Source organism: Typopeltis vanoorti, chromosome 7 (genome assembly GCF_054136105.1).
Source record: "Typopeltis vanoorti isolate ZY-2024b chromosome 7, IOZ_Tvanoo_1.0, whole genome shotgun sequence".
In the NCBI taxonomy this organism is placed as follows: Eukaryota; Metazoa; Arthropoda; class Arachnida; order Uropygi; family Thelyphonidae; genus Typopeltis; species Typopeltis vanoorti.
This window is the reverse complement of record NC_143555.1, coordinates 103,726,218-103,746,911: the sequence shown is the minus strand read 5'-3', so window position 1 is coordinate 103,746,911 and position 20,694 is coordinate 103,726,218. Positions and strand designations below refer to the sequence as shown.

General features: G+C 33.2%; 1 protein-coding gene across 4 annotated transcripts in view; it reads left to right on the top strand.

Moving 5' to 3' along the window:
- The window catches only part of LOC150104927 (uncharacterized), a 359,330-nt gene that overhangs the window by 276,405 nt on the left and 62,231 nt on the right, over positions 1–20,694 (top strand). For all 4 annotated transcript variants that reach the window (XM_090395423.1, XM_090395422.1, XM_090395424.1 and 1 more), the window contains exons 7-9: positions 5,586–5,737; positions 8,574–8,741; positions 15,841–16,102. In XM_090395423.1, coding sequence (XP_090251549.1) covers positions 5,586–5,737; positions 8,574–8,741; positions 15,841–16,102 — 582 coding nt within the window. The remainder of the gene's footprint in view (positions 1–5,585; positions 5,738–8,573; positions 8,742–15,840; positions 16,103–20,694) is intronic.

Below are 20,694 nucleotides of genomic sequence, written 5' to 3'. Positions count from 1 at the left end.
ATAGATAGTATAGATATAAATATAGCATCATAACGAGTAAAATAACAAACAAATTGTTATATAATCAGCTGCTTTGTTCTCCCAGTCACTTAGTATCATCCACATTAAAATTGCCCATTAATAATATTTTACTTTTTCTTATCTCTTTAAGTAGTTCACGTACTCGTATGATATTACTCTTACTTACTACACTACAGTAACACACTCCTGAAACTGTACGTATTTCATACTTATTATGTACAGCACTGATTGAATTGGAATTCAATATATCGTAAATTTAATAGTTTAAATCCTTTAAGCAATAACACCTCCCTCCTCTTTCCTATTCGGTCTCTCTCTCTCTCTCTCTCTCTCTGACAACAATGTAATTATCATTATGCACATGGATATCGTAACGTCAATGTGTAGGCAAGACTGAGAAATTCCCATAATTGAGACTTAATTTCTCTAGTTAATAATTTAAGCCACGTGAACTTATTCTTTAAGTTTCATGCTTTAGTATCAGTGGTGTAGCTAGAGCTTTTGCCACCTGAGGCAGTCCCTGAGTTTGCTGCAACTCTCAATACACACCAAAAATGCTACAAAAAGTCAAAACGACGTTTAGGGAAATAAATTAAAACGCTATGTTTATTTTTGAAATAAAATTTTAATTTCAATATTCTAAAATGTTATTTTTTTTGCTTTTCTGTTAGCAAAATCGTCGATGCCATTGGCGAAGTCTATTTCATAATAATATAGGTAATTCTTAATTCATTTCATTCAGAAAAACTTCACTCACAACTAGCAACACTTACAGCAATTGTGAGGAAAATTCGCAGTAGTATTAGAATATTTTCGAATGAGTTTTCGAGACTGTATTTTAGAATTAACTGCAAAAGTTCAAAAAAGTTTTATACACTAAGCCACTGCTTAGTGTATAAAAGCGTGATGCCATTTAAAGTACCTTCGATGTTGATTTTCCTCTACCGTTAAAGAAGACACTCCTTCTGTTGTTTTTGGAATGCTCTTCACCCTTACATAAAGTCAATAACCTCATTTATGAAAGGAAATGATTCAAATGCAATCTGTGAACAGCAGAGTGTGCATTTCCACACCTAGTTGGATGTCAGATGTACCCCTTACAAGTTAATTGCAAAGCAAACGTGTTGTCTAACAGGATTCACACTCTAGTTGCGAGACTGTTGGGTGGAGTTGATTTATTGACATACCGTATTTTAAAATAAAGAATAAATTAATAAGTCATAAAACCTTTACCTGAATATGTTTGAGGATATAAAACAAAGATGTCTCAGTGATAGCCAAATAACAGAAAATCAGCAAGAAAATACATTTCTGTCCGTTATTTTGATTATGGCTGTATTTATAATCAGTTTGAGCTATCTTGCTGCCGGCACTGATCACGTGGGAGACCCAAACTCTCGACACAACATCTATTGTACCTCTCCTTGAAACCATTCACAGACAAAGCACTCACAACTGACTCAGGCAACCCAATCCGTTTATTCACAACTCTTCAAGCGAAAAATATAGTCCTTACGCCTTTGCTAACTAAACTCTTGCCTTACTTCCAGGAATCTGCCTTCTCTAAAATATTTCCTTTGTAATAATCCTATAAAATCCATTAAATAAATTAAATATTTCTATCATATCCCCCTCCTTTTTTCGCTATCAACCAACTTTTGAATCTACAAACGCTCACAGACCACTCATCATCTTAATCACTCGCCACTGGATAACCTCCATTATTTTATTATCCCCAAGAAACACTTGAGCAAAGTAATCGAGATGTTGTCGTATCAAGACTTTATAAAGAGGAATGATAACTCTCTTATCTCTCCTTGTTAGTGTATTCTTCAATAACCAAGTAAGCATGTGTGCTACTCTGGCTACGTTAGCAATATGTTTTCTATACGTCAACTACTACTACCACCAAATCTCTGGCTTCATTAATTTCCTGGAGTATAGTTCCTTCATTGTTGTAATAGCTTGTAATCTTTGAATCACAAAATGCATACCTTTACACTTTTCCACATTAAATTGATGTCCATTATGTTTTTCCCATACTGTCAGCCTATTTAAATCATCTTGCAAGCTCGCTACATCTTGATTAACTATCACCCTACCCACTTTGCATCATCAGCAAATAACTAATTATCGCCCTTCAAATAATTTCTTATAATAAACAGCAGTAATCCAAGTACAGAGCTCTGCTGTACACTACTCGTCACCTGCCTTTTCCTGGATTCTGCTACTCTCCATATACTACTTTTTGGTATCTGTCCATCGCCACCCTTTTATCCATATCACCACTTTCGTATCCATCCCCATTTGTTGCAGTTTACAGATTTTGCAAAAGTATTTGAGAGAGTTCCATGTGGTACTTTTGATAAAGTACCTTTGCAAAATCCAGCTTATTATGCGTAGCCATTTACTTTATCCAACTCAGCTGCCACCATATTGTATAAAAAGTTAAGAGTTAACATCCAGTACTTTTACCATATACTCGTAATAAGAGAATAGTATACAACTAATGATTTGAATAAGATAGACGCACTTTATATATTTTTATATTTTATAGAAAAATCATATAAAATATACCATTCAGAAACAGTAAACAATTTTAGCGTAGTTAGGAAACGCTGTTAAAAAACTATGCAACAGAACTTACAAAATATTCTCCCATCTCCATTGAATTATCCTTTTTTTTTTCTTTTACTGTTTCTTAGACAGGCTGACAATTATAATTACTATATTTCACACATGTTGACAAATAACTGGCCGAAGTATATTAGATTTTCGAAGCTAGCCTGTAATATGTGATTAATCAACTTATATCACTTTTGCTTTTGTACTCTTTCCATTTTCCTGCAGAGAGTCTACCATCTTGAAAAGCCAAACGACTATTTTTTCTGGCGAAGTTAATTAAATTAAGGGGAGGATAAAAATCCCTTATTATTTTACAGCCAGTATGCGAAACTCTAAGATCGAAAACTACGATCTAAGAGTTTCATGCCGAAGAACTATCGGCGATTCCAAGTGTAAGTGACCGCCTGGTAGTACAACACCAAGGCATCTCGAAGCAAATTAACTTTACATTAAAATTAACATTAAATTAACTTTCTGGCGAACTTAATTAAATTAACTTCGCCAGAAAAAATAGCCGTTTGGCTTTTCATCTTGTTATAATAATATATATAGGCACACCTTTCTGGCATTCGTATAGTGAAGGTATGTAAGTTCTTTTCACTTAAACTTGTGAATGTTGGTTAATGGGAGAAGAGTCGACCGTGAGATGCGGTGATTAATATCAATACCCTTGGAGGGTAATGGATGGCAATACTGTAGCCAATGAAGTTCCAACTGAGGCTCGGCTATTGCTGTTACCCTCTTGCCATGATCAGAGCTTTTACAGCTCAGTAACACCCCTACACTGTCCTCTACAGATAACGGGGAAGATGAAAAGCATTCTTGCTTCGCCCCTTTAAGCCAGTCCTTATAAGGACTTATGAATAGTACATAATAATAGTACAGAATAATAACTCTGTGTTTTGCAATATATATTTAAATTTTGTGTGTGAGATAAAATATAGTTGAAATTGTTGCCAAGGAAACGCATTTCCTCTACTTCATTTAAGTATTATCGTAAGAATTCTCAGAATTCTGAAATGTGTTCACCGGAGCAACATTCCCATAGCTAAAAGTTGTCTTCCGAACATAAATAGCCATACAGCAGTTTGTATACTCTAATTCAATAACAGATAAGTTTACTTTTTATGACATCTTGCTGCTATCTACACTTTATCTGGTTTGACCTAGTTTCACATCACGAAGCATTGAAGACGCTACAGCAAACTATGTGTGTGTGTGTGCGCGGTGTGTGTGTGCGTGCGTGTATGCGGTGTGCGTGCGTGCGTGTATGCGGTGTGCGTGCGTGCGTGTATGCGGTGTGTGTGTGTGTGTGTGTATTATAGCTAATTACAGAAAGTGCATTCTTTACCAAATATCTATAATAACGAAATAAAATGACTTCTATTAGGATATCTGTACGCATTTAATTTTATTTCGCAGTCATCTTGAGCTCTTCCATCAATAAAAATTATCGACCTTTGTTGCTTCGAAAAATGAGATGCGATAATTCATGGATATCATGAATATTCAGTGTACATTCACCCACTCACCAAGTTTTGTCACATTTCACATTTCATGACTTTTTTTGGCCTCTGTTAAAATGGTCCAGTCAATAGTTTTTGGTCTATGGCTGGTTTATGCCTTTCTCCAGACTTTTTTTCGTATGCTAAATACTCTACATCACGTAAATCTCTCAAACAACGAATACGCTTTTCTTAAATTAACATCATGGTGCTGTGAATACAACAATCTGATTGCTGAGAAATTTAAAACATTTTTGGGGAAAAAAAAATATTTATTTCCAAAAATAGGAATTAAATACATGTTTCGTTAAAAATTAAAGGTATCGTTATAAAATCTATTATTTAAATTTATTTCGTTTTAAGTTTTCTAATTCTAAAAAGTATTTTTCAAAATAAATTTAATATATAATTTTATTTTATATTCTATATAAAATATTGAATTTTCTTTCATAAATTAATTCTTTTACTTTTGTAATAATTTCCAAATTATAGTGACGTCACTTATGTTGATTGGTCTCTTCAGCACGATAACAAATCTCTTTTTTTTCCTTTTTTCTTTATTTTTAAAGGAAAAAGGTATGAAATATCCATTATTTAAGCACATGACAATAAATAATATACTTAAACCATCCCTAGTACAAAAATATACCATAATCAGACTATATAATGTCCTGTCTAAACCAACTTTATTACATGAAAGTGAAACATGGATCATAAAAAAGAAGAATTGAAAACAGATTCAAACAGCAGAAATTAAATTTCTCAGAAAAGCAGCTGGATATACCAAGTGGGACAATAAAACAAATGAAGAAATTTTTCAATCTCTGAATATAAAACCAATTTAATATTACATAAGTAAATATAAACAAAAATGGTTAGAACATCTAAATCGAATGGACAATAGCAAACTGACAAAAATACTAAACAGATATAAAATAAATGGAAAAAGAAGAATTGGAAGACCCAGAAAGCGATGACATTAGATCCTAACAGGCCAACTGGCCTAAAACTAAAATCCATGATAGGAAAAGGAAGAAGAAGATGACAATTGTTGCAGAGACGGGATTTTAAGAGTTGCACTTTAAGTGTTGTCAAAAGATTAGTTATTCACAAAAGTAAGAATGCGTTATTAACTATGTTTACTCAAAGGGGGGGGAGTAACAGAATAAAGCTTTCTAAAAAGATTCTCTGTATCTCAGGTAATCTCCCTCTCTCTCTCTCTCTCTCTCTCTCTCTCTCTCACACACACACACACACACACACAAGCACGTCTATGTGTCTTTGACCGCGGATTCATTGTCAAGTCCTTTTTATTTGGTTTCGCTTCTTTAAACAGGGTTTAAGGAACTGGCTTTTTTTTTAATATTTTCTAGTCTCTTAGAAGTCAACAGAACAACTGTTTTCCTCTAACACATTTTATTCGGTGTCTTCCAGAAACACCATTGACGCTAACAGCCACCCTCAGGCATCCTGCCAAAGTTATCATGGCGCTGGTGAATGGAGGGGCTCATGTAGACTTCCGAACTAAGGATGGATGCACTGCACTCCATCGTGCTGTGGAAAAGAATAACCTGGAAGCCCTGAAGGTATGTAACCTTTTCTTAATATCTTCCTTCGGGAAGTAGGTACGGACATAAGTTTTGTTTATCACTACGGTAATTTTGACGTAACGGGACCACAATGTTCTTTGAAGATACGTAGAAACTTAAGGGAAAACCTTGACATTCTTACCGCCCAATCACAATTCATATTTTGTTTGATAAGTTTATAATCGGCAATGTGTGGCTACCAAAAGAAAGTTTGTGTGTCATATATTTTTACTTTTGTTACAGTTGCTGCATTGATCTCGTTTTTTTTTTTTTTTTTTTAAAATTCTTTTTATCAAAATAATCCATACGCAACCTCGAATTTCTGCTCATATTGAACAGTGCGGTGATGTTTTTAATTAATTCTTACAGTTTATGATAAAATATTTTAGTCTGGTTATTCTCTCCTAGTACGCAAAACCAGCAGGTTGTGGCCATGTAATCAATTATTCTCTTAGAGAGCGCCACTTCTTCCCCTAGTGGCACGGTTTGGAACGTATTCTTTGGAACTTTCAGGTTATTATCAATTATTTTATCATTCGCTAATCTTAAACCAGACTAGAATCTAAAATTAAGTTTTTTTTTTTTTTTTTTTTTTTTTTTTTTTTGCTAAATGTGCGTAATGCATAAATGAAAAATTTTCGACAAAAATATTCAAATATAACTTACAGGCGACTTAAGATACATAATTCTACTCGGCGGCTAAGTTGAACTTGTTGCTGCAATTCTGACTCCATTTCAGTTTGCTTCATGCAACAACAACAACATACGTTTACTTACTAAATAAATTTACCTGCTTGCTACTGTTTGCTAACCCCCCCCCCCGCTGAACTTCGCCTTTCTTCCCATCAGGTTGTTAGTTCTCAGCGTTGCCGTCTCCATTGCGCCACTACGGTTTGTTTTTCCACTTAATCCTATACAGTTAGTTTATTTTATAGAAAGATATATCGTTATGTTACTTTATTAACTGCATTGTCCCTATTTGATCTTGTAGAATTATCCGTCATACAAAAACTAACTCTCTCACTGCTCTGTGAGCGAAAAATCAAACCTCTCACTCCTTTTTTAACGGCACATAAACTTAATTTTAGATTATAAGAATACAATACACTGATTAGTCGTAACAAGATAGTTAGAATATCTTATTTACCTGAGATTTTCTAGGTAAAATTTAATCAACTAATTAGCATCTTACTTATTTTTACCCTATTTACCTTATTTGACTATATAATTCCACTATCTCTAATTTTTAATAGAAATCATTTTTACTGTGTTCATATACACCATTTAATTACTTACATCAATCCATGTGAAGTTGTTGTGCTATAGGATACTAGAGGTCAGCACAATCCGATGTCTTCCATTTTGACCTGTATGCGGACAATACAGCAATACTAACCAGATTTCGCTGACCCCATTTCATTACTAGAAAGTTTCAAGAAAACCTTCTAAGGCGGGAGGATTGGTTCTCAAAATGGAGATTGGAAGTCAAACCCCTCAAAAAGCTCAACCATTCTTTTCTCAAAAAGGCCAATGTCTCCTGCAGGAGATGTGTTACTATTCAATACTAAAATTCCCTGGCAGACAGAAACAAATTACCTGGCTGTAATTCTCGACAAAAAGCTATCTTTCAACCAAAGTGCGCAAAAGTATCTAAAGCCATAGTTCAGATCTATCCGTTAATTAATAGAAATAGAAAGCTCAGCAACAGAATCAAATTGCAGCTATACCAGATGACGATTCGTCCTATAATCATCTATGCCTCTCCGGCCTGGAGCCACACCTCTAATGCTAACATTATCAAAATACAGCGAGTGCAGAATAAATGCTTGAGAATGATTCTGAACGCCCCGTGGTATGTTAGAAACAATCAAATGTATAGAGATGCAAATATTCCCTATATTTTCTCTTTTCTACAATCCTTAGCATCCACGTTTTTCCTAAAGACGTCCATACACCCCCAACGATTTGGTTCAGCAAGCTGCAGCATATAAGGCAACGGACATAGAAGACCAAAAGCTATATTAACCTCCTTTAGTGATGCATAATCTCCATGCCCATTCAGGACAAGCGAACTGCTCATAAATTTTAACCTCACTGTAACCACAACAGATAGTGGGGAATATGAAAAGCATCTTGCTTCACTCCTAAATACATAAATGTTAATTGCCAGAGGTCAAATGAGATGATTTTGATGTCCTCGTTGTCCATCTCTGTAATTGGAGGGGTAAAGAACGTGGTGCAATGATTTTGGGTAGAAATTCTGTTTTCCCCTTTTATTGTAAGCTAAATTGAGTTGGTGTTGCAAAAAAAGATGTTCTATTTCCATATTATTATTTATCTGCATAGAACATTAAACAATTATGTGCATTTTCCTACTTTTATAAAAACGTGAAATATATCACAATGTCCTCGTCAGCTAATTCTCTGAAGAGATTAAATTAGTTGTAGTTAAATTTCTAAAATGACTCTAGTTATAACTTCGACCAATTCGAGAAACCTAAAGCTATCATTTTTCAACAAGAATCTTCTGTTATTAACTTTTAATATGGTCACAAAAACAAACACAAGTGAATAATGATATAATAAAAAAAAAACAATAATTTGCTCTTCGTTCTGTTATGTAACAAAAGACGACGTAGGTAGCATTCCAAGGATAACGTAGTGGGGAGGGAACAGTAAATGGAACAGGAACCTCGTTAATATGCCATCGGGACCATTCCTTGAACATTAGCAGTTCACTTTAATCCGCCCACTATCCACGGCCAACATGACGTCGCAAAATTTAGTGATGAACCTGGAAATTTTATGCGCTTTTTTTTATCTTTCTTACTAGACGCTGCTTGACCTTGGTGCCTCCCCGAACTACAAGGACATGCGAGGTCTAACCCCCCTCTATTATTCCGTGCTGTACAGCAGCGACTCTCAACTAGCTGAAATCCTTCTGCATGACCACGCCACCGTCGGATCAGCGGACCCACATGGTTGGCAGGAGGTCCATCAGGTAAGTTGAATCTGTATGTATGTGTGTGTGTGTGTTTATAAAAACTGCTTTTTTTGTATTTACTTCACATACTGAGTCTGACTGTCATTATTTCAGCGTGAATTTTTATATTTTAGTTATATTTATCTATGAATATGACCAATTACAAACTATTCAACGAATATCACGAAACACGAAAATAACATAGATAGGCATTTACAATTATTATTTATATAGACCCTAAGTTGATTTGAATATATACGCGTATATCAGTAAAAGAAGAAAGAGAATACGTCTTTTATTCATGTACTAATAGTATATATACATGGGTTCAGTGAAACTTTGGGTTCCTGCAAAGAAAGATTTGCATCACTGCTTGGTGCAATGGAGATGCAGCAAGTAGTGGATTTTTGCTTCCATGTTTGATTATACTCGCCTTTATAGTGAACGTGTGCTTTTAGATTTATATAAATGGTACTGTTTCTTTTAAACACTCAGTCAGTCAAAACGTTGATCACGTTTAAAGAAAGAAACAAGGAAAGATTTCCAGAAGAGTCAAGGAAAAATATTTTAACCAGGAATGCCAACCAATAGAAGACCAAAACAAGAAAGGAAAAACAAGAGATCTTTTCAAAAAGATCAGAGAACTAACAGGAAAGTTTAGTGCCAAGGTGGCAATATTGAAAAGTAAACACAAAGGATATCTCACAGAAGCTGCAGACATCAAAGAAAGATGGAAAGAGTATACAGAAGACCTTTACAGAAAGGACTTCAAAATTACTGAGAAATTTGAAGAGCAGAATTATACACAGTAACTAGTACCAGTGGAGAGTGAAGTGAGGTGGGCACTGCAACAGATATCCAGTAAGAAAGCATGAGGAGGAGATGGAATACCCATTGAGCTGCTCAAAGCCCTGGGAGAAGAGGCAGTTAAAATTTTAACAGCTCTATGTCAGCAAATTTGGATCACAACTATGTGGCCAAGAGAATGGAAGAAATCACTTTATATACCTTTCGTACAAGTTATATTATTTCCGCCGGACGATAAATCCTCCAGGCATTTGATGCACTACATGACTCGCCTTTCTTCCCTCGGGCAGCTATGACGTGATTGTAAAGATGGCGACGTCCTTTGTTCTTCGCTCGTTGTTGACCATGGTCCTCTCTGTTCACTTTTCAGTACTTCAAAATTTGGTTTCTTCTTAGGAGATCTCGTTGAATTTTTTATCACTGTCTTCGGTGTGATAAGTAGGCGTGATTCATAATAATAATAATATAGTAAAACCTCGATATAATGGACTAATTCGGGCGAGGGGGTGTCCGTTAAATCCGAAAGTCCGTTATATAATAAAGTAGATTTTCCGAATGCATCGGCCGACACGCGTTAAAACTGCCGCAGAAAGTCACGGCACGCTACAAAAGAACCAATTACAGGGCGATCGGTGTGATCACGTGCTAATCATTCGCCGAGCATGTTTTATGAGCGGTGACTCATTTATGTCGGCTAAATTACTACAGTGTTTTTCCAACATATGATGGCCTATTCGCCAAAATTTGTTAAAAACAACAGGAAATTAATAACAAAAGATAACCTGTTAATTTAATTATAAGCAAATCTTGGTTAAAAGCATTTTAAAATTAACAGGGTGTTAATATTCACATAGACATGGGACTAATTATTAACCTAAAGAAAACAAAGTGCATGATTATATCAAAAGAATCAATAAATAAGAAACTGAACATAACTGTTAACAAAAAGAAAATTGAACAGGTTCAGTCTTTTATATATTTGGGACAAATGTTTACAGACAGAGGAAATTCCTTTAAAGAAACAAAAAGAAGAATAGAGATAGCAGGAAAAGCCTTTGCGGATATGAAAACTGTTCTAACATCCAGAGACATTAATATAGACACAAGAAAAAGATTAATAAAATGCTATGTCTGGTCAAGCCTTCTCTACAACAGTGAAACTCTAAATAAAGAAGCAGAGAAAAAATTAGAAGCTTTCGAAATGTGGACCATCAGAAGAATGCTGAAAATCCCATGGACAGAGAAAATGAAAAACGAAGATGTTTTAAAGAAAGCAAAAATGAAAAGAATATTAATGAAAATAATTAAAGAGCGAAAACTTAAATATTTTGGACATCTAACCAGACAAGAAGGCATTCAGAAATTAATGGGAAATTGGATGGGAAAAGAGGGAGAGGTAGACCCAGGAGAATATGGTTCGAAGACATTAAGGACTCGACTGGCTTGAATTACCAAAAATGTTCCAGAGCAGCGAAAGAAAGAAAAAGGTTCCGTGACATGGTTGCCAACCTCCTTCTAGGAGATGACACTTGAAGAAGAAGAATATTCACATGTGACAACTGAACGGAAATTTTGTCCGTTAAATCGAGGTTTACTGTAATAGTAGTAAATCAAAGACAATTAATCAATTTTAATGAATTCAAAATGTTAAAAGATGAACATTATTTATCTAATTTCTGTTTTCTTGAAAAAAGTAATATTCTATCAATTATTTTACTGTTTGCATTAATTACTTTACAAATTATATTAAGTAATACAGAAATAGCATTTGGATACACCATTTCTTTGCTCATATTGAAATAATTAATAAATTGAAAAATTATCCTGGATTTATTTCAATACGCTATTTCATGTTGTACTTTTTAGAATGTGCTGTTTCATCCATCTTAACTACGTATATTTGATCATCTTAATGCAATATTTAGATTGCTTTTCTTGTTAATGTTAATTATTATAAAAATAAATACTTAATACTATTGTTTAAATTGCATTTAGAAATGCGAAAGACAAGACTAATTATTTAACCTTAGGATCAGAAAGACCAGCTGCAATAAATATTACAGAAACATGGGGCAAACTCTAATTATATGCTAATTATGTTCGATAAATAAATATTACAGAATTTTTTTAATTATACAATATTACGTATAAACCCATTAATCTATAAAATGTTCTTTCCGTGTGGAAAAGGGAAGATCACATTTGCTTTTACTATTCTTTTACAATGGCAACTGTCTTGAGATTTTCAGTGCCTAGTAAGATATTCCCTAAGCTAGGAAATACTGATAGCAAGAAGTTAGACAAGTGTCTTCCAACTTTCTTTAGGATGCGAGATAGATTATGAAACAACTAAATAGAATGTTATTCTTCCACTTAAGGGAAACACAGAAATTGACTCTAAAGTAGAGATGGTCAATCTTGTTGACGATAAGGCTAATTTCAGAATAATTCTCCATGAACATTTTTCGTAAAAATTTCTTCAAAAAGAAAGGCATCTCTTAGTCGGGAATCCCCTTTATATTAACAATACAAAACCAATTTATTATATAAGAAGTTATTCTGGAAACTTTGGATCTAAGTTATCATGTAGATAAGAAAATGGACATAACTTTATTAGTAAAGATGTCTGGAAGAGACAAAGATGCTTTATCATCATACACATCTCTCAGAATAGAACCAGATATTTATTTTAAAGAGTTGACTCTCTGAAATGATGTCAATGCATTCTTACTACCAGACATACATACATACAAAAACTAGTAGTGGGACTTGCTACATTTGGCTGAATGAAGAGATCGTAATCAAAATATAGCAAAGAAATGTATGTAACATTTATGTATGACGATGTAGTTTGACATAGTATGGAAAAAAGAACACAATAACAAAAAAGGTGAGGAAATGAGTGAAAGAAAGAAGTCAAGAGGAATGGATATACTCAAGTATTCTTATACGAAGATTGTAGAATTACACATTATCGGCTTGGGGCCACAGTGGTCCTTCACCCTATGTTCTTTTTTTTTCACCCAAGTTGGTCTCAGAATGCGACTCGGAGTTGGATTTCCTCGAGATGCTTCAGTGTTACTCTCACACATGTAAAACCTACCTTGAATTTGATAGTAATTACATTTATATCTAGGTATAAATATTAATTAAATAAATGTTATACCAACCATAAGTGGACAAAAAATAATAAAATAAACTAACTAAATGAAAAAGTAAGAATTTTTCATCTCCCAAAACAAGAAAAGGACAAGTAGTAGAAGAACACAACTCAATTTGTATAACGCACTGGTCTGATAGCCTTAGCTGCGTCAATTATAATTCAAAAGGCAACCCAATTCCTTAGTCAGCTGATAATTACGTAACCTGGTTATTTAAGATGTGTTTCCTCCGGCAAAACAGAAGAGTAGGATAAAACACGCGAGTATCGAAGATGATATGCTTGCATCATAGTCTTAGTTGCTGTGATACGATCTTAAAAATAACAGATACAACAAATCTCAAATTTAACTATACACGAATGTAAGATGGTTGGTCTTTTAAAAGATACGGTCTATTAAAAAGTTTTCAATTTATTTATTTTTCTTATGTTAATGAATATTTTTTTTTGATCGTGTAGGAACTTGTTCACATACATGCATGTGTGTAGTCCCAGGAAATGCTTTTGCAGGGGCAACGAGACAGTACAGGTCATTAAAGTTACTTTCTTGTGATTTGCCTAAATGTAGGAAAGATCTTCAGTAAAATAAAGGTTCAGCAGAAGGGGCTTAAATAACATATTTCAGCTAATATGTGAGAGCAATTCGCTTTAATTATAAATGCAGTATCTTGGGATCTACAACACTAAGAGGTAGAACAGATACGAGTATCCCCCCCCCCCTCCTCAGCCCATTTTATCTGCAGTGCTTTCTGTCCTTACCCATAACAATTGAATCCAATATTAATGCAAACTTGAACTGATAGAGGTCACTTATCCATGTTTTCTTTTTTTTTCTGAACGAAAATTAACAGAGCAACACACAAATAAATAAACAGAAAGTATAGATTAAATATAAGAACTTCGGAATCATCATATTAAAAGAACTGAGAATTTTTACTTAATTGATTATGATTATATTTAACAGCAGCAAGTTCTAAACATATTAAAAAAATTGTAATTTCACGTTGCTGCACTGTAACGAACGTCAAACTATCCTTCTTCTTCGTAGATATCTTTTTTTTATTCAAGTCGGGGTTTTATTTCTTCACACCTGTTTCGCACATGTAAAGAAATAATAATGTTGAATGATTTCATTCTATATTAATATAAACAGCGAATATATCTGTTCCTGAAGAGCAAAGCTAAAACTCTTTTTACGCGGTGTTGCGAGTATTTTATTTGCAACAAATAACGTTAGCAACTGTAGCCATTGTATTTTCAAATATGTTGCCAGCCTGGTTGGTCGAATGGATAGAATTTTCTCCAACAAGCTGCGGATTCAACTCCCTCTGAGCAAAAGGGTGTTTGCGTTTTTGTGGTAGGCAATTTTCATCCCGGTATCACATGATCTTCTTATTTAAGTTCTTAAAATCGACTTGAAAAAAGAAAAAAAAAAAAGAACCATGTTTGGTGTCCTAGAGTTGATTCTTCTATACTTTCTATTCGGTCTCTACATAATGCTAAGGTTATCTGCATGTACAACCTGCAATGATTTATTTAATAGATTTAATTTACATTCAATTTAATACATTTAATATCTACTGAAAATACTTCAATAATGTATTCCGGAGAGATATTAACAAGAATTGGATCTAGATTATTTTCTTGTTTCAGTCCTTGAGTTATTAGAAACTGGGAAATTAAACTTGACGTTCTGAATATCCCATTACTATTCTTGTAAGTCTTATTATCTTTTTTGGTGTTTCAAAATGTATCATAATCTCAAATAATTTTTCGCTATTAATGCCATTATATGCTCGTTGGTAATCACCAAAAATCTCATTACTAAACTAGATGTAAAAACTTTGTATGTTATACATAACATAGAAATAAATACCTGTGTATAATTTTCGCAAACTTTTATAATTATTTTCTTATGTGTCAGGCAGATTATATTGCTTTTCCATTTGACTGGCATTTGGTTAATGAAATTCACACATTTTGCCTTCTCTTTTGCTACCCGATGCTTTATATCTTCACATGAATTTTGTCTGTTTATGGGAATTTATTATTTCTGAATGAATACGTTATATCACTGATCCCTTTCTTTATGGTAGTTGTACAGATTTTTCTTCTACCATAATAACTAGTTTATAATTTTGAACTGCAGGATTGTTTGATTATTACAGGTTATAGTATTGTAGTCTAAGATACCTCTTCTCTAAGACGGACGTACTTTATTCTGATATTGAAGTTTAGAATCCCTTCTCTTAATTTCTTCCAGGGGAAGCTAAGATGTTCCAAGTTATGGTGGTGGTACAGGATGAAAGTGAGAGAGAAAAATCTGATTATAATAATCCCGAACGGCATCCCATCAGCGAGAAATGGGCCCGCGTATTAGTAAAATGTGATTGTTTTTTTTTTATATAAATGATTATTTTCACACAGATTCCTGAATTCAACTCATTGAAATTGATATCAGTGTTTCAGACATTAATTTTGAGAACGGAATTTAACTGAAATTTTTCTACAATTGGATCATCATCATGAAATGAAAATAATTCAAAGTTGTCAATCAAATGTCCACTCAATCACCCACAACTAGCATAATTATAATTATGCTAGTTGTGGTAATAGATGATTATAATAATTGTTACGAAACTCTGCTTTAATCTGATTGCCAATTTATTATTTTGCTGTTTTTTTTATTTTGATAATAGTCTGTCAAAGGTCGCTAAAGAATCAAAATTCGAAAAAAAAAAAAATTGCGTGAAGTGGGCCTCAACTTCAAAACATTTGAAAGTACGTATCTGTATTGTAGTACGTACGTTAAAAACGCTAGTAGCAATTTTTTTTATTATTTATTTATTTATTTTATTTTTTGAATACTGGACTTTAATGCAGAATGTTTCGACGCATGAGCTGAGGAGAGTCGCCTATTTCGTTCTTGGTTATTCAGTCATACAATGAAATTACTTTAGTATATATTCATACAAGTCAAATAAAAACATTAGTTAAATTTTCCTTTTTCCTGAAATAAACATTTTCATTTGAAATATTTTAAGTCTAAGTCTGTTCTAGTGAAATGTTGTTCATTTCATTCAAATGAGTTAAAAGCTTTTTTTTTTTTTTTTTGCTAGAAATGACAATTACACCTTGTTGATCTTACAGGCGTGTAAGTACGGGTTGGTCCAACATCTAGAACACCTATTATTCTATGGTGCTGATATGAACGCTCGTAATGCCAGTGGGAATACCCCCCTTCATGTGTGTGCTGTGAACGATCAAGAAAGTTGTGCCCGAGTGCTTCTCTTCCGTGGCGCTGATAAAGGTGCTCTGAACTATGCCAATCAAAACCCACACCAGGTGGCAGTAATAGCCGGAAACCTCAGGCTGGCCGAGATAATCAAGAATCATAGGCCAGAGGACGTAGGTATGTGACATTACTTTCATGTTTTTGCACCAATGTAAGGTAGGGAACAGGTGTGGGGAGAAGACATTAACAGAGTAGCGATAAAGAACCCCCAACACGCAAAAATGTTATTAGGAAAGCAAGAAATTCTCTCCATATATGACTAATGATAACACTACGCATTTATCATATTCTTCCCAGTTCAGTCTGGCAAAGAAAATGACATTTAAATAAACGCTCTAAAAGTTATTTTCAACATCCAATTTCATTCAGATATAAAATGCTTAAAGCGATTTCGTAAATTGATTTAATTTAGCTATATATGCTTAAGTACTGTTTTTTTTTTTTTTTAGAAATAACGGAAATTTCTAGTCAAAAATACCTATTAATTTTGACCGTAAGATTGCATTATTTCAACGGTACGCCAGGTGGCAGTATAACACCAAAATATCTCTCATATATCGCAGATTGTTTATTTTAAAAATTAAAATTCTTTAAAAACAATGATAATTAATAACTGTAAGTTATATATAATAAAAATTATATTATTATATAAAATTATAAAATTTTATCAAATTTTTATAATTATTAATTTAATATTAAATTTATTAAGAAATATAATGAATACACCGTTTATTTTTACACATGAGTGAATACCCTATTCAGCATATTCTGAATAGGGTATTCAGAATATGCTGAATTCAGAATATGACATTATATTAAAGTTTATTTGTTAATTAAAATTAAATTAAATTTTCATTTATTAAAAACTGAAATAAGGTAAAATTATATTATAAAAAAAAACACAATGCGAAAAATAAGTAAAAAAGTAATTAAAGTTATTTTCATGCAAAATAAAAACGAAAACGTCTTTTTCATTTAATACAGAAATTAAATGTTTAGTGTATAATATTCACTGAATATTGGCTGATGAACCCGAAAACCTCGAAGGTATATCAATAAATCAATAGACCTTTTTTTGGTATATTGATTTATTAAGAGAGAGAGAGAGAGAGAGAGGCGATTTGTTGTAGAGAAGAAAGGCAGTTGAGTGTCTACGAAAATTTTGATAGGCCTTCGTGGTTTATTTAATACAATTCATCTACAAATTTTACATGTTCAGAACATTATATTAATCAAAAGAAATAAACAGTCCTCTCATTTCCTATTTCCACTAAGGAGTTTGTTGCACTTTTAGGCAACTTTTATATTCTTAAAAATACTGTAATAATTTCTATATAGACAATTAATAAAACTAATTAAAATACGAAATACAGCAATTTTCTTTTGTTAATAAAACTGTAAATTACTTCACATTTTTTTTCGATTAAAATAATAATCGTCAAGTCTTCTAGACTCAGTTTCATCTATAGATCAAAACGCGTTTAACGGGAAAAAATTCGTGGTTTCAAAGGTTTTATTATATTTATAGAATTGACCAGAAAAGTGGTATTTGTTTGGAAATATAATATATTACTTTGAATAATCTAAATATTGATTATGGACCTCAAAGTGGGATGCCATTATTCAATATGTTGGATAGCGTCATCATAAAAGTGGTTTAAACATAGGGGAACACAAAATGTCCAGGCAATAATTCATGAGCTTTCAAAAGACATACTGGCATTTTCAGATTTTCTTCTTTAATTATGCTCAAATGAACAATAAAAATATACTTCATGAGAATCGAATAAAATCATTCAGCATTAATGTGAATTAAAAAAAAAAAATTCTCGACTGGTGGAACTTTTTGTAAAGCTCTCTTCCCGAGTTAGTCGATATCTGGCACGGACAAGTGGGAGTTTATTCCTTCTGGAAACTCAGGTTTTCCCACAACTCAAGCAAATCTACTCATAGAACTCTCATTCTTTCAGACAATAATATATAGTGTTAGGATTAGTGACCACGTTACAGCGGTAGTTGTTTGCTGTACTCTCTTCTCGGATACCGTTTAAAATCACTGAAAGTTCTGGGCCCGCTATCTGTGATTGCTAATGATGGAGTTCATGGCGTTTGTTGTTGTTACTGTTATTGTTGTTGGCTATCTCCTAGTTTCCAAAATTTGATTAGTTTGGAATACATGACCTCGTCTACTCCCTTTAGGACATAAAATGCGTTAGTGGATTTATGTTTGTTGTTTATTACATGAACAAAATCAGGTAAAACACTAAAGATAGTTGATAATTAGAACTTTTAATGCACATCACCAAACCATTTAAGAGAGAAAATTCTTGTAGATTTTTCAAATTATAATCTCAACAAAAATTCAAAAAACTGCTGCTAAATAAATAAACTCTTCACCGCATTAATGCTGCGGAGATAGCAGTCTTCATCTCTGCAACATCTCAGCTGTATTCCTTCGAAGTGGCACTGGATAATTATTAATTAAAATTAAGCTTTTGTAATTTTATTCAGTTAAAGTGATATAAGTAAATTAGTAATCCAAAGTAATGGTTTGTTGGAGCTTTCCTTACTTAATGTACCTGGGCCTCAAATGACATAAAAACATGCTGACATTAACTTAGTTATAAGTTTTATTGCGACAATAGTTCTTCACTAATCAATGTGCTAAACCAGGTACAGCAAATAAACCTGAAGCACTGTACAATATTTTGAAATAGATCATCACTATTGTTGGTCAATTCCATAAATAAAAAAGCATAATTATATATAAGGTGATATAAATAACAATCATCGTTGTTTATTCTTCAAAATTAGTTATTCGTTCAAAATTTTTTGGTAAAATTCTTTAGATCAAGCATTTCATTCTTATGTTTTTCTATGAAGCGGTTTTCTTTCAGTGATCTTCACATAGAAATTCATTTCTTTACCATAAATACAATAAATAACAACGAGCACATACGTTGTTTCCAAAAGTATGAGCACATTCAAACATGAACAATAATAACGCAAACGAGGTCTACTGGATCTACTGATATTGAGATATAAATGGGACTTCGAACATATACCAGTGATTGCATTCAAACCACGTTTGGAACAACGTTAGGAGAATTATAAGTTCAATTGAACAAATCTTTTGGCCGATTTCGACAACCCATTACGATGCCGCCTGTTATAAATACAAGCTCCATTCAATAATAATACTAACAACAACAACAACAACAACAACCGACTTGATATAATTTCATAAAGAATATGACACCTAATTAAATAATTCAGAGTTTAGTCTTCTTCAAAGTAAGCCGTTTCTGCAATCCATATCTGCCTGTCATTCTTGTCGTCATTGTTAGCAGAGACATTTAACGAAATCCGTTTCAGGATACCAACTTAGGGAATAAGAGGGGGGGAAGGGAAAGTCGCACGAAGGATCCAAATTTGGAGAACAGCGAATCTATTATATTTGACACTCTGTTATTAAGCCAAAAGGTGTTTAACCAATTGAAAGCGTGAGCTGGCGCATTAGCGTGAAGAAATGTCTCTTTTCAACTCTCATGCTCCTCGAATTGCCTCAAAAAATCTTATACTCTCAGTGTAATGTTATTTTATTCTTTTTAAAGCATTTCTTTGCTTTAAGATACTTTTATTCTAGTCTCTTCTGCTTGAAGAGGTTTACCCAAATACCTTGTAGCAAGTGAATAGTGGCTCCGCTATGCCAAACTATGTCGCCTCAATGTGGCCACAAACACAAATCTCTCTGTGAACGTCTTTTAGTGGTAATCCATCTCCCAGCGTGAGACCACAATTCTACATAAATAACAGAAGCCTGAAGTGACTTGAAAAAGTGTTATGTTGGGTCTATAGAACGATGTCCTCAGATTATCTGTTTGTTTGTTTTTTTACCGTTTTTAATTTTACTTTTATTTTTAACTTCTTGAGTTCAGGGGTGGCATATACCGTAGCAGTTGTAGTGTGTTTACATTATAGCAGCATCTTCGTATGTTACTTTCGCTAAATCGTGTTTTGCTAATTTTGAATGAATTAAATTTATTACGAACATGCTGCTTTGTTTATTCAGAAATCATGAAAAAATCTCCAGGAAACATAATAAATTCAGCTTATTGGCTCATCACACTTCATTGAAGCTGCGCCTATACAAGTGACCTGTGGATTGACTTGCCTAAACCTACACAGATATAAAATAACTACACAGATGTGTTGCGCTCTGTCCTAATAACGAGCGCAGAATTAAAGTCCACACATACTGTACATTCGATCTAGATACTTACTTCTTGAGCAGGCAACGTATGCATGTTTGAACAGTGAAAACGGTCCAGTGGATTGGCTAACCCACAGCCCGAATCGTCACCAGAATTGTGGAATAAGTAAGAAAGATGTGAGAGAAAAAGAAATGGTCAATAAAAAGCATATTCAAAGTCTATTTAAACGGTATTCTAAGTTAAGAAAAAGCGGAGTATTTCAGCAGAAACATATCATAAACTGTGCCAAGTAAACTACTGTATCTCAATATAAGAGGTACATAGGTAAGCCTACACCAGATGAAAAATATATATTCCCATATGAATTTATTAATAATAATACTAACACTAATACTTTTGGAAACAATGTATGTAAATATTTTTCAGTCTGTTTTATATTTTTTATTCTTTCTTTTGAATTTGAAAATCATTAAACAGCTCGTTAAGTAGTATGAA